A 13,413-nucleotide genomic window follows, 5' to 3' on the forward strand; every position below is an offset into this window, starting at 1 on the left:
GCTTTACTGGCTTGGCACCAGCAACATCAATATCATGCTCAAGGACTGAGGTCTGTGTTGGCATTGAACAGTCTTGGAAAATGGTAACTAAGGTGATAATATCATTCCTTTGATCCCCAGTTAGATCTGAAAGCTGGTTAGGTTGTACCTTCAACATCTCAGAGTTTGGCAGCCGTGGACGTTGACAAGAAATGGGACGTAATTTCAAGGCATCTTCTTTAGCTGATTCAGGGTAATCTGTCACAATAAGTGCTGAGAAACTAATGGAGGGTAGAATATACACATTTTGAAGTTTATGGGGGAGCCTGGGTCAAATTTGGCAGAAAGAGCTGAACCAGGAATTGGTAGCAATGCTAGGACCTTGTTGCCAACTACAAAGCAACGTGACATGGCAGAGCAGTCATGATACGGTTTCATGGACTTCTAAGAATCACAGTGTTTTTCTTGCAAATGCACGTGAGTTGTGGGGTTTCTCTCTGAACTTAAAAACGTAGTCTAAAATGTTCTCCTGGGAAGAACCGTTTACCTCTAGGAGTTTCTCTTTGAGGATTTTAATAGGACTACAAAGTGTATAACCAAACACCAACTCAGCCGGAATAATAATCCATAGAGATTCTTGAGTGAATTCTTAGCTGCAAACAAGACTAAAGGTATTCCTTCATCCCAGTCCTTTTTAGCTTCAACACAATATTTACGCAGCATCCACTTATGTGCAGAGATATTGGCTGCCCTTTTCCTGACCCTAGACCTGTACAAGTCCGGGATGAAGGGAAGGTCAGCCCTGATGATCCTCTCTGCAGACCTTGTTGTTAATTGCAGTCTGAACCTGTCCTGTTTTGTGGACAGTAGTAGTTTTCAGACAGCACACAAGACGTAGGTTCCGGACAGATGATGTGTCAAGAACAAGCTGCAAACTCCCAAACCAGGAATGCAATCTGAGTTTTTTAGGTTAACCAGGACTATACGTGGTGTGTTCTGTATATAACAAAAACTAGACCTGTGCTTAGATTTTGGTCACAGAGCAGCCCCATGTCACCAGTTCTGTTTATGGTGTTGAGGACTTCAAGGTATGGTTATAGAGTTGAGAACAGTGTGGTTTTGTTGGCTTTATCAAGACATTACCTCAATGAACACACAATGGAGCAGTTTCTGTCCATGTGTGTAGAAAGCGAGATGAGAGTCAGGTTCCTGAAATCTGGTTTAGCCTTAGGTTCTTGTTTAAAGAAAGAACACTTAGGGTTAGTAGTAGTCTGTCAGTGTGTTGTTCGCAAGTGATGATAAAAAGAAAGAAGGATTGATTAGACTTACTCTATCTGAAATTTTTGAAGTACCAATAATTAAGGTACTGAGTCTTTAAGTGGTATTTTTATTTATGGTTATACGATTATATATTGTTTCAGGCATAAGAACACTTCTGGAATCTCAGGAGGAGATAACTGATGAAAATGTGTCTGAACTTCTCTCATGTACTGCTGCCTAGAGAAAAATAGAGTAAATTATCCATGAATGCTCCTTTCATACCCGATCCTTCTACTGTCACCTTTCAACACCTAATCTGTTGATTGGTAATAATACCTTTAGGTCTGTGTTTGTTAACTAGAGGTTCAAACTGAAAGATGGAAGCTTAAGTGATGTGTAAAAGATTATTATAAATCATGACTATATTATTATTTTGAGCTGTTATGCTTTTTATTTTTGACCATTTCTAAATCTTAAAAAAACAATATACTTGTCAGATGTTTGCTGGTTCTGATTGTGGTTAAACTGCTCTGTGTCCACAGCTTGAAAGTTAAGACGTGTTTCAGCTACACTGCTAACCCAATCAACTATGCTCCAAGACTAAGTAAGCTGAGAAATATTGTTACTTTTAGCAGATTTAAGAAAGATTGTATTATTCTTTTGTGTTCTTTTTTTGTACAAACTCCAAAACCTTTTAACCCAACTTTTATTATTCACCGATTTATCTTACATTGGGTACCCTCTCCTGTCCTATAAAGAGGTGGCCTACTCTCTGGAGGTAGATGCTGACCGCAGGAAAAACAATCTTGTACCGAGGGCAATTTTCACAGAACCTTCAGGCTCTGATAATAACTCTAAATCCAAAGGGACCATTACCATAGACACAAAAGGAAAGGAACAGTGTGTTATACGTCAACTTGCTGTACAGGTAGTGTTTCTTTCAAAATTGATTTGATATTAAAGTAAACCATGGGTTGGAAAACACTTTGTGTAATGTTTCCCTATTACAGGAAAATATTAAAGACAAGCTACGGGCGATCCCTGTTGATGTTTCTGTGAATATTCAAGATGCTAACCGTAAACGTAGACAGGCCCAAACTTCGCAGCTTTCACCTGTCCTCGATCCCAATGATGCAGAGATAACTAGAAAAAAGGTGTGTTTACAGAAACTTGTAAATTAGTTAATAAAAAACCCTCTGTTATTGTAATGTTGCACATGTCGCATTTGACTGTCCTCATGTAACGTGTTTGCAGGTGGACTTTTTTAAAGAGGGATGTGGCAATGATGATGTGTGTCAAAGCAACCTGTTGGTGCAATATCGCTATGGCTACAGAACAACTGATGAAGATACGTTCACTCCTTTGAAGATGTAAGAGGATATTCTCATTCTTGTTTGTTATGTTGCATGACTGCTCTGCCCCATGCTAGAAAGAGAGAATATGTTGCCCTTCGCAGTGAAATAGATGAGACTGTTTACATTGCATCTCATCAGCATATGGACTCATAAATCACTCTGTTTTAAAGAGAGAATGACGTGCCGGTGATCTCACTAAGCAGCCAAAAAGACATTGCCTTGGAGGTGACGGTGACCAATCTAAATGGAGATGACGCATATGAAGCTTCTGTAATTGCTAACTTCCCCAGTTCATTGACCTATTCTGCTTACCGTGTCTCACCAGAGGTGAGTAGCATATTCCCTAACACTTTTTGGGCCATACAACACAAGGTTCACATTTAGGGTTCTGTGTGTGATTTATTATCAACTGCAGGAGCTACAAGTCACCTGCGTAGCAAATCAAAATGGATCTATGGCTGACTGTGAGCTTGGGAACCCATTCAAACACAACTCAGTGGTGAGAAGATGCTTTGTTTAAATATGTTTTAACTTCATTAAAGCATATTGTTAACACATAGAATACTATATTTTATGTATGTGTTTATAGACCGTCTTCTACCTTATTTTGGGTACAGCTGGCATATCTTTCAACACCACTGAACTGGAGGTTGAACTTAAATTACAAACGTAAGTATCTGACTCTGCCTCACCAATTGTTGAACGACTCTGACTCCACTTCCTGATTCAGCAGTTCACCTCCTTTTGCAAATGCCTGATCTTCAGTTGATCAATGTGTGAATTTTACAGGACGAGTAACCAGCAGAATCTTATGCCTGTAAAGGCAAAAGCAAAGGTGGCCATAGTGTTGCAGCTGTCCTTATCTGGGTAAGGATTTTGAACATTTGCAAAAAACACGCACACTTATACTGATTCAGGCAAATGATTGTGCATTGCCATCCTATCAGACAAGTCCAACCGTCTCAGGTTTACTTTTCTGGGGATGTCAAAGGTGAGACAGCCATGAAGACTGAAAGCGACATTGGCAGCGCCATCACCCATCAGTTCAGGGTGAGTACAGGGAAGCTGCTTGTCTGTCCTACACACAATTTGTATTTATTATAACAATAAACTGAACTTAACTAATATTCTTTTTAACCGGTTTGAAAGGTAATGCTTTTATCTACCAATGACAGATAATCAACTTGAGAAAGAGATTGACAGACCTTGGAACTGCCACCCTTCAAATAGAGTGGCCAAAGTTTACAAAGGATGGAAAGTGGCTGCTCTACCTGATGAAGATCAGCTCCACAGGAGTGGAGCAAATAGATTGTACGCCCAACGAAGAGAACCTTCTAAACCTGGTAGGTAAATATGCTTACAGATTTACCATGTCTTGCAAAAGTCTTTGTACACTTAATTTTTACAAGTACGAAACGTTTTGTTTAGATCTTATCTGAGTAGAGCACATTTTTCCTCATATTTCCTGTTCTTCCTTTCCTCTTAGGCCCTTACAGAACAGCTGTATTTACACTGGGATAAATTACATACATTTACTAAGTAATCGCCTTTTGTAGGAAATTGATTGCATCCGTTTCTATTTAGTGGTAATAGAGTAAAAAGCGCTGAATACATATGCACGCCGCACCTAAATTGTATTTACATTTGAAAGTGAGGAAAACATGTATTATTTCTTCTTTACTTTAGAGTTCTGTGCTTCTATCATACAAAAATCCCAATAAAATACACTTATGTTTGTGGATATAATGTAACAAAATGTGAAAAGGTTCAAGTAGTATGAATACTTTTGCAAAGGTATGTTCTATTGACAGGCGCAGATGTTAACATGTGCAACAACTGGTTAAAGTTCTGCTCTGCTCTGCTTTGCTTTGCTTCAAGGATCCAATTAACACCAGAATGAGAAGAGCAGTAGGTAGCACCCAGGGAGGAATTGATTACACTTTTTCACGCCTAGTTGAGAAAAAGGAATTTGAAACTTTGGTAACGCAATACAACAATTTTTTCATCTTTATGTTTTATTTGCAGGCTCCAGCATTGTAACTGTGTTCTGTGTGTTTACAGTCATGTGACAATAAAGCAACATGTGTGACAATAAAGTGCCCCCTGCGCGGCCTGGACAGTAACGCAGTTATCACTCTGTACTCCCGACTGTGGAATAGCACCTTCATAGAGGTAAACGAGATGCACCTTTTTAACTCAACTTCTTTATGTGGGTTTGAGACGGGTTGCAACTCTGATCTGCTTTTTGAGAAAGAAACCATTTTTAAAACATAGTTACATTTAACTTTGTATTATTTAACATGGTTAATTTGTATATTTGTAGTACTGCAAAAGTAAAGAGGGCTAGATTGATATACTGAAGATGCCAAATAAGAATAATGTAATATGACAAAATTTTATCTGAGCTTACTTTTTTTTATTTTTCAAATTTGTAAGTTTTAGCATTCACATAAAACATCATTTTCACTTTAATTAAAATTGTAGCTGCTGTTTGTGAGGGAACCTCATAAGGTTTTGATTGAGTGCGATGGAAGTAACTGAAATAAAGAAACATTTTAGTTTTGTTTTTAACAAAAATTATCTTGGAAATTTGCTGATTAAAGAAACAAAGATGACAGAAGTCAGTGTTTTTTCATAATTTTTATAAACACCTATAACAGCGTTAACCAGTTTTTCACCTTTCCCTATAAACAGGATTACCCCAAGTTACATCATGTGGAGGTGATGGTGAAGGCTTTTCTGCATGTTGATAGTGCCACGATGCACACAGAGTTGAAGAATGCCGAGACTCAGGTAATTGCTGCAATGGTAAAAACATATTTTAAGAACAGTAGATTTTAGGCAAAACAGTTGATTTTCTTCTTTTATTACATTACATACAGTTTTATATAAAAAAAAAAGTCTTAAATCGTGTTGATTCTGTTTCATTTGAATAGCTCTTTAACTAATTTTGACTTTGTACATCAGCAGCAAACATAGAAATATTAAAAGGTTTTTAAATTGTGGTCAGTTGTGAACAGGCATAAGAATTCCTATATAAATGTTTATATTGTGAATGAAGATGCAACAGTCTGCGGTTTTTATGCCCTTTTTAATCAGCGATTTTGTAAAGGTTGGATCTGTTAATACTGGTATTGTCTGATTCCAGCTTCCTTTGAAGAACTTTGAATAACAACGAAATACCTTGTTGTACAAATTCAAATCTTAACTGTCTTATCAATAAAGATTTTACAGTAAAATAACAATATTTTCCTCAGAAATAGGCTAAAATTACAGAGCTGATCCTCTGTCTCAGTGAAAATGTACAAATACAGTCAAGTCCTCCAGGTTATTGGACGGAGGTAACCTCACAAATAAAACCCAACCAAAACTAATTAAAGCACGTCTCCTTTATCAGATGGATTTACGCTGATTGATGGTGATGTCCCTGTGTGTGAAAAAAAGGATGAGTCTATTACACAGCTCTGCAGCTAAACAGGATGTTTCAAAACTAAGAAAACATGATCACAGAGTTCACATTTAGCATCTAAGCAGATTCAAACAATGAGATGTATATAGTGCAAAGAGGCTTTATTTATCCTTTCTTCATTTCACTGAAAATGAGAGAAGTAGAAGAAGATGAGATAGATTGAACAGTGTAATATTTTAGAGAGTATTTGCTGCTTTATTCAAATAACCCATAATTATTAGTAAAACTGATGGTTTTTTTTTATTATTTGTTTTGTTTTTTAGGTCAGACTGACAGTGTTTCCAGAGAGGCGTGCTGCTCAGTATGGAGGAGTGCCTTGGTGGATCATCGTGCTGTCCATCTTGCTCGGCCTGTTGTTGTTGGGGCTGCTGGCTTTTCTTCTTTGGAAGGTAGGGGTGATGGAAAAGAAAGATGCCTCCCTCTGTCCTAATATTTGTGTAATTTTTATTTTGACCACTTCTTGGTCTCTTACCACAATCAGCAGAACAACTGCAGGCACAGTGAACAAACACATTTCTAATGATTTGCCTCTCCTCAGTGTGGAGTCTTTGAGAAAAAGAATAAAGAGGATCCATCAGAAAAAGAGAAGCTGACATCAAATGCATAAAAAGTGAGAGGGTAAAATTACTGGGTCTGTCAGATATTAAACTTTTTCCCTCTTGCTCCATCTTGCTGTAAAAGTGCTGCTTTCTGGTAAAGCAAGCAATGGGCAATTCTTACTCTGTGATAGAAATACTAATATAGGCACTGACTGAAGGCAAATAAGGTTTTCACACATGATAATGTGTGCATCATTTTACTTGCATGGCCAAGGCAATGGCTGATAAGCAATGACTGGGTTACCTGTTGCTTTAAAAAATATCATTGGGGCTGATCTGCACTTACTGATCTTTTCTGTTTTTCTTGTTTTGTTGTTACTGAACATTCAGTCACTTGGTCTGATGGTTTTTACTCTCAATCTTAAATAACAGGGCTATTTCAACAGTTCCTTTCTCCAGAGAGGGTCACAGGTGGTTCATCTAGCCCTCTCAATTGATTTATTTTATTAAAGCACAACAATCAGCATCTGCTTTGCTTTCTCTGGGTTTTAAAAAAACAAAAACATTTTCATAAAGAATTTACTGACTTTGCTATATGTGTCTGCAGTGTGGCTTTTTTAATCGGGCCAAATATGAAGACAAGGTTCCCAGTTACAGTGCTGTTCGGATCAGACGGGAAGAGAGACTGGTTAATTCTACAAAGGCCAATTGGGGCAACCTGGAAAAGAAGCCATGGATGTCAACTTGGCATGACAAGGACCACTATTCTTAACAGCAAAGAAATCTATTGCTTATTGATAGATCATCAGAATCTCAAATTCTGGCTGCCTTGCCTTTGCACATTGAGGACTGATACTATTGAGATACAAACTAAATAAGTCTGAAGGACTAAATACTGGATCAAACACTGTTGTTAAGGGACCGCAATGAGCATTTTGAGCCTATTTGGTACATTCAGTGTTGACTGGAGACTTGGTAGTTAGAAACTGTATCATAATTATTTGTACAATTATTGACTTGAACTGTTTGTATTTATTCTTGCATGGAACATTTTGCTTTTGTTTATCAAGGTGGAAGAGTTTTGCAACTTACACAAAACATAACATAGAAATCCATTTTCCATTCTAAAAAGTCTGTCCTAGCCATTGACCTGTTTCCTCTGTCTCAGATTGTACGTATTCTGTATCTTATGTGCAAACTGAGAACCTTTACCAGGCCACAACAAAAGTCATTGTGCCACACTCAGCTACAAAATAATGTGACGGGGAATAAAATGCTTTCTTAATAAATATTTTTAACCATCCATCTATCCATTTTCTATACCCGCTTCTTCCGTACAGGGTCGTTTGGGAGCTGGTGCCTATTTCCAGCGGTCTACGGGCGAGAGGCGGGGTACACTCTGGACAAGTCACCAGCCCATCGCAGGGCAACAAAGAGACACACAGGACAAACAACCATGCACACACTCATTCACAACTAAGGGCAATGTAGAGAGACCAATTAACCTAACAGTCATGTTTTTGGACTGTGGGAGGAAGCTGGAGTACCTAGAGAACATGCAAACTCCATACAGAAAGACCCCAGTTGGGAGTCAAACCCAGGACTTTCTCGCCACAAGGCAACAGTGCTACCAAATGCGCCACCATGCAGCCCTATTTTTAACTACTTAACAGCTTTTTCTTCACAGTTGTGTTCAAGAGTGTAGTTCACAATAGTAGTATTAATTTCCATCATGGATGTCCGGAAATATATCTTTACGTCAAATGTTAGTCCATAATGGGAAGGTTTGTTCACTAAGTAGAAGAAAGTCAGGAGAAAGTGTGTCTGAAAGCAGTTCATTGGCAACCTAACAAACTGACACCCTACCTAGGTATTTAAAAGTGCACTGTGGTAAGTCTAGTCTTTCTGTAATTTGTCACGTCTAAATGACCACTTGTAAAAAATTGTAATAAACATTTTATTTGGAAGATTTGAGATAAAAATGTGTTGAAAAAGAAAATGTTTGCTGGAGAGCAGAATGTCTTTTAGGATTTTCTTATTCTTGCAAGAGGGAGCGACACCACTAAACTGCACATACAGTGAAACCCTGGGCAGCCCTCTAAATAGCTTTTTTATCTGTATGATTACATGTAGTCACCTCCTATGATGCAAAATCTTCAAGATTCCTACTCTTCATTATTGGCTCCATCCTTACCAAGTCCTTTTCCTCCTGTTACCAGGATGTCTGTTTTTTGCTTTTAAGCCAATAACCTCCTAACATTCCTATATGTGGTAAATTTCAGTTCTTTTCATGAGTTTCTGCTTGTCTTCAACAATATATAACTCGAACCTCTTTCAAATCATTGTTCCAGCATAAGCACCAAACTACACGCCTATTTTGTCATACACAAGAGGATTTGGTAGGAGCACAGGCTGTGTGGGCTTTCAGAGCATTCAGCTGTGAATGGGAAGCAAATGGTTCATGCAAAAGGAGGCCCAAGCAAGTACTAAATGCAAATGGTTTTCAAAAACCCGACATTTCTGTTTAAAGTCCAAAATGTTCTTTGTAATATTCACATTTTCTGAGACTCTTTCATTTCATGTCCAGACCCTTCATTTGATCGGTATTCACAGTTCCACACGATGATCTGAAAGGGGTCTAGAGAAGATAAAGGATCAAGCATGAATTATTACAAATTCCACACAATGTAAATGTTCGCTCTGGGTCAAAAAAACTATGCAAGCAATTGTGCATTGGTTGTGTAAAAACATTAGCAGTGGTGAATGGAAGCAGCTCTTCCACACATAAGTAGGTTTATATTTAACTTGGTATGTACAAAATTATGACAATGCATTCAGTGTCATCTTTGTTGTTTCTTTATGGACCCTTAAGGCAAGTAGGGCTTTTGTACAACTCCAGACTATAGAAATTTGAAATGGTACAGTAGTGTCCACAAGGAACCATTTGGAAAGTAGGAGGAGGTGCCTCCCCTGGACCCATTCACAAACCTCATCTGGTTGAAGACGTTTCCCCTTGGACCCCTTGAAAGACCAGTGCTGAGAACATGATGTCAGAGACATTGGCTGTGGCTATGGTGACAAACTTTATGTAAACAGACAAAGTAAAGTACAGCCGACAAATCCGCATCAATTGTATGATGCTATTATATCAATATGGACCAAAATCTCAGAGTGATGTTTCAGACAAATTGTCGAATCTATGCCATGAAGAATTTGAGGAGGCTCTGAAAACCGAAGGGGCCTAGCAAGGTATACCTAATAAAATGGCCAGGGTGTGTAAATCTGAACTGTTTGCTATTGTCATTTATTCATTAACTGTTTTGCTTGTTTTACTGCACCCACTCTTCACTGCTCCCTTGAGCCCATCCCCTGCTCCTAAATTGACCAAAGGGAGTCTTGTAATAGGTGGACTAGCAAAAGGATATTTGAGATGAGACAACACAACTTTGGGAACCCTGGAAATGTTCAAGGTTGAATGAGGTCAAGGAATGCATGAGCTTGTCAGAGCGCATGGAGATTACTATGAATGTGAGAACATTATGACAGGCAAAAACAGGTCTGAGCATCTGAAAACGTGTTTCATTTGAGAAGCCAAGTCTGGTGCTGTGGAAGCTGCTCAGAAGCTGAAGGGTATAAATCAAAATATGCGGGGCAATTAAAGAGTTCAACAAAGAAAGAGATTCTTGTTACAAAATCCAGCTAATTCCTGCAGCTGGTAGCTTTGCAAGCAGCAGCCTAATAAACGGAGGCTCTGAATTGGAAATACAGGAACATGATGTGAATGCTGCAGAGAAGAACCAGCTTAGTTTGCTGCAGTACGCTGACATTACCTTGATTAAACTGTTGCATTCAGAATGCACACAAATGTATTTAAAAGAAAGGTTTTTCATTCTATTGACTGAAAATTTAAAAGTGACTTTACTTAACGTAAGCAATCATGCTACTCAGTTCTCTGTCTGACTTAGGTGCTTCTTCCATTTCCTCAGGTCTCAGACTTTGTAGAAGATGGTTGTGTATGAGAGTAGGCAGAAAACAATTACAGGAAGTGCCAACATTTCAGTTTGTTGCTGCATCCATGCTATGCAGTCTTAAATGTGTTTAAAGAGAAAGCTTTCTACTTCTGAGCAAAACACATTTTTCAGCTTGTGTCTCGTCTCACTGTGTAGTCCTTATTCCAGATTTATGACAGCAGCACTTATGGGTCATCTGTTCATGGTATTTATGCTTTTCAACTGTTCTTAGCACCAATTCTTCAGAAATTGTATTTGATTCACAAATTGAAATAATTTACCTTTAAATGTACCTAGTACTCAAGAAAAGTTTTAAAAAATAAATTTAGGTAAGGAGTCTATCATCATCCTAAAAGTGATAGAAGCATGTTTTGCCATACACCTCACTGTGTTCCACCCACCTTTTTTGTGCTCCTGTACCTTGAGTAGCAGCTTTAATAACAAAAAAGGGCTGTGGCTCAGGCGAGTCTGGGCGCAGCCTTTTCAACTCCTGAGTGACTCTTCTTCAGCACCTGAGGGTTTTTTTTTTGTTTTTTTTTCAGCTGCAGAACAGGCTGTACACAGAGCAGTACACATGACACAGCTCTTCTGAACTTTTTCACATTTTATTATATGTCATCCAAATACTTCAATGTTTTTTTTGTTTTTTTCTGGGGCCAATACATCTACAGCTCTGTGGTGACGGTGGCTCAGGTGATAGGGGTTCATCCTGTAACCGGTGGGTTGCCGGTTACAGGATAAAGCGTTATACAAGTGCAGGCCATTTACCCTTTAGCATTTACAGCTCAGGTGGGACGATCTGTTGACAGAACAACTACTAGTCAGGCTCCCTACAAATCTGGCTTATTTGTAAGAGTGGCAAGAAAAAAGTAATTGTGAAAAGAATGCCATAAGAAATCCAAGTAAAGATTTGCCACAACAAATCACTGAAATCTGTAACATCCACGTTTCCTGAAATCATGCCATGTGTGATGATAAACTAACACTGCATATCACCCTAAACCTACCATCCTCATGGTGAAACATGGTGGTGGCAACATCATGCTTTGGGGATGCTGTTATTCAGCAGCTACAGTGAAGCTAGTAGGAGCTTAAAGGAAGATGGAGGGAGTTAAATACATTAAAATCCTTTCAGAAAACATGCAGGGGACTTGAGACAGTAGCAAAGGTTTACCTTCCAGCAGGACAACAACACTAAACATACAGCCAGAGCAATATTGCTATATGTCTTATATGTGCAAAACAGGTAGAGACATATATATGTCAAGGGACTTTCTACTGGAATTGCAGTGAAAGGTGGCTCTCCAAAGTGTTATTGCAGGGGGACTGACTGCAAATACGAGCCATACCTCTCCAATTTATATTCTTAAAACATTTGGAGAATCATTTAACAATTACACACTACTTAGTGTTGTTTTATCACACAAAAGTCTCAATGAAATACATATACATGTTTGGTAATGTTTTAAATTGTGGGAACATCTAAGGTATGAATAATGTAACTGTAATTTAATAAACTGGTGTTGCAGGTTCCGAGTTCGTTAGTTAATATTTTTTTATTTTCCTTTACCAGATTTGAACACTTCTCCTTTCCTAAATCACGAGGGAACATCAGTAGATTAATGCCCAGCCTGTAGCTGTGGCTGTTCAGCCGACCTTTGACTTTTAGATAGCAGAGAACAAGATGACACAGCCACGCTGTTTCACTTCTCACTAGAACACATAGACCCCAGGAGACAACAGACGAGAACGGATGAGACTGAAAGGAGAAACAACAGATTGATATAAAAGAGCTGTTACTGGCTTCAGTCGGTTACATAGGGTCCTTCTGTTAATACTGCATCCTACTCATACATTTAATACATAAAGTTTGTTTTGGTCAAGATGAAATGTCTGATACTAAACTGATGTTTTTAATGTCTGCTAAATAAAGAGTTAAACTGTTTTTTTCTCAAGATCTTTCCAATCTCTGCAGTTCCTCTGCCTTTTTCCACAGTTATTTCTGACTTTTACACCTCAGTATGAGTAGATTTTTTTATCCATCTCTCACTTCCTTCTCTTTCACTGCGTGGACAAAGCCAACAACATCTGCTAAAATACTGTCTTACAAGGACAAAATGTGGATCTGACATCTGAAGAAAAATATTTTATTCAGGAGAGTTTATTAATGTCCAGATTTTTTAGCTCTCTTTTGTCTTACATTTACATTTTCTCATTTTGTTACTCATCCTAATCAATCATGAGCGAAAACACAGGAGTTGTGGCGATCCTATGTTATACTATAAATGCCTAAATGATTGGTCACTTCAAATCTATTTTAAACTTTGAATAACTGGCAATATCTGACAATAGTTTCTGAATATTTATAAATATCCTGTTAGTTTGCCAAAATTATAATATATTTTACTCGCTCTCTCCCAATTCCAGATTAGTGCTGCCCAAGTCCTGTCCTCAAGAGCTATTATCTTGCAACTTTTAAATCTTGCAGCTATTATCTCCAACCTACCTGAATCAAATGAATGGCTCATTACCAGGCATCTGGAGAGCTGAATATGTGCTGATGAGGGAATTCTGCCATTTAAATCAGGTGTGTTGGAGCAGGGATGTGTTCAAAAGTTGCAAGATAATAGCTCTCTAGGACTGGACTTAGGCACCACTGCTCTAGATCATTGTTTTAATAATAGACTAATGCACCAACATTTTTAAACCCTCACCGCAAATTAGATTTACTAGAAAATTTTAAAATATTCAAGGTGTTTGGAATGAGAACATTTTACAATAGCAGTTGAAATTTATCTAAA

General features: G+C 38.1%; 1 protein-coding gene across 3 annotated transcripts in view; it reads left to right on the forward strand.

Annotated features, from left to right (window-relative positions):
• The window catches only part of LOC124870596 (integrin alpha-6-like), a 32,090-nt gene extending 24,185 nt beyond the window's left edge, over window positions 1–7,905 (forward strand). For 2 of the 3 annotated variants that reach the window (XM_047369398.1, XM_047369400.1), the window contains 15 exons: window positions 1,782–1,843; window positions 1,998–2,167; window positions 2,250–2,393; window positions 2,494–2,609; window positions 2,765–2,921; window positions 3,010–3,093; window positions 3,184–3,263; window positions 3,384–3,461; window positions 3,542–3,644; window positions 3,770–3,937; window positions 4,473–4,574; window positions 4,656–4,766; window positions 5,289–5,387; window positions 6,327–6,452; window positions 7,210–7,905. In XM_047369398.1, the coding sequence (XP_047225354.1) occupies window positions 1,782–1,843; window positions 1,998–2,167; window positions 2,250–2,393; window positions 2,494–2,609; window positions 2,765–2,921; window positions 3,010–3,093; window positions 3,184–3,263; window positions 3,384–3,461; window positions 3,542–3,644; window positions 3,770–3,937; window positions 4,473–4,574; window positions 4,656–4,766; window positions 5,289–5,387; window positions 6,327–6,452; window positions 7,210–7,374 (1,765 nt within the window). In that variant the 3' untranslated portion in view covers window positions 7,375–7,905. Of the gene's footprint in view, window positions 1–1,781; window positions 1,844–1,997; window positions 2,168–2,249; window positions 2,394–2,493; window positions 2,610–2,764; window positions 2,922–3,009; window positions 3,094–3,183; window positions 3,264–3,383; window positions 3,462–3,541; window positions 3,645–3,769; window positions 3,938–4,472; window positions 4,575–4,655; window positions 4,767–5,288; window positions 5,388–6,326; window positions 6,453–6,601; window positions 6,674–7,209 lie in introns of all 3 variants that reach the window. The other variant, XM_047369399.1, reaches the window with a different exon arrangement.
• The last annotated feature ends 5,508 nt before the right edge of the window (window positions 7,906–13,413 follow it).

Source organism: Girardinichthys multiradiatus, chromosome 6 (genome assembly GCF_021462225.1).
Source record: "Girardinichthys multiradiatus isolate DD_20200921_A chromosome 6, DD_fGirMul_XY1, whole genome shotgun sequence".
In the NCBI taxonomy this organism is placed as follows: Eukaryota; Metazoa; Chordata; class Actinopteri; order Cyprinodontiformes; family Goodeidae; genus Girardinichthys; species Girardinichthys multiradiatus.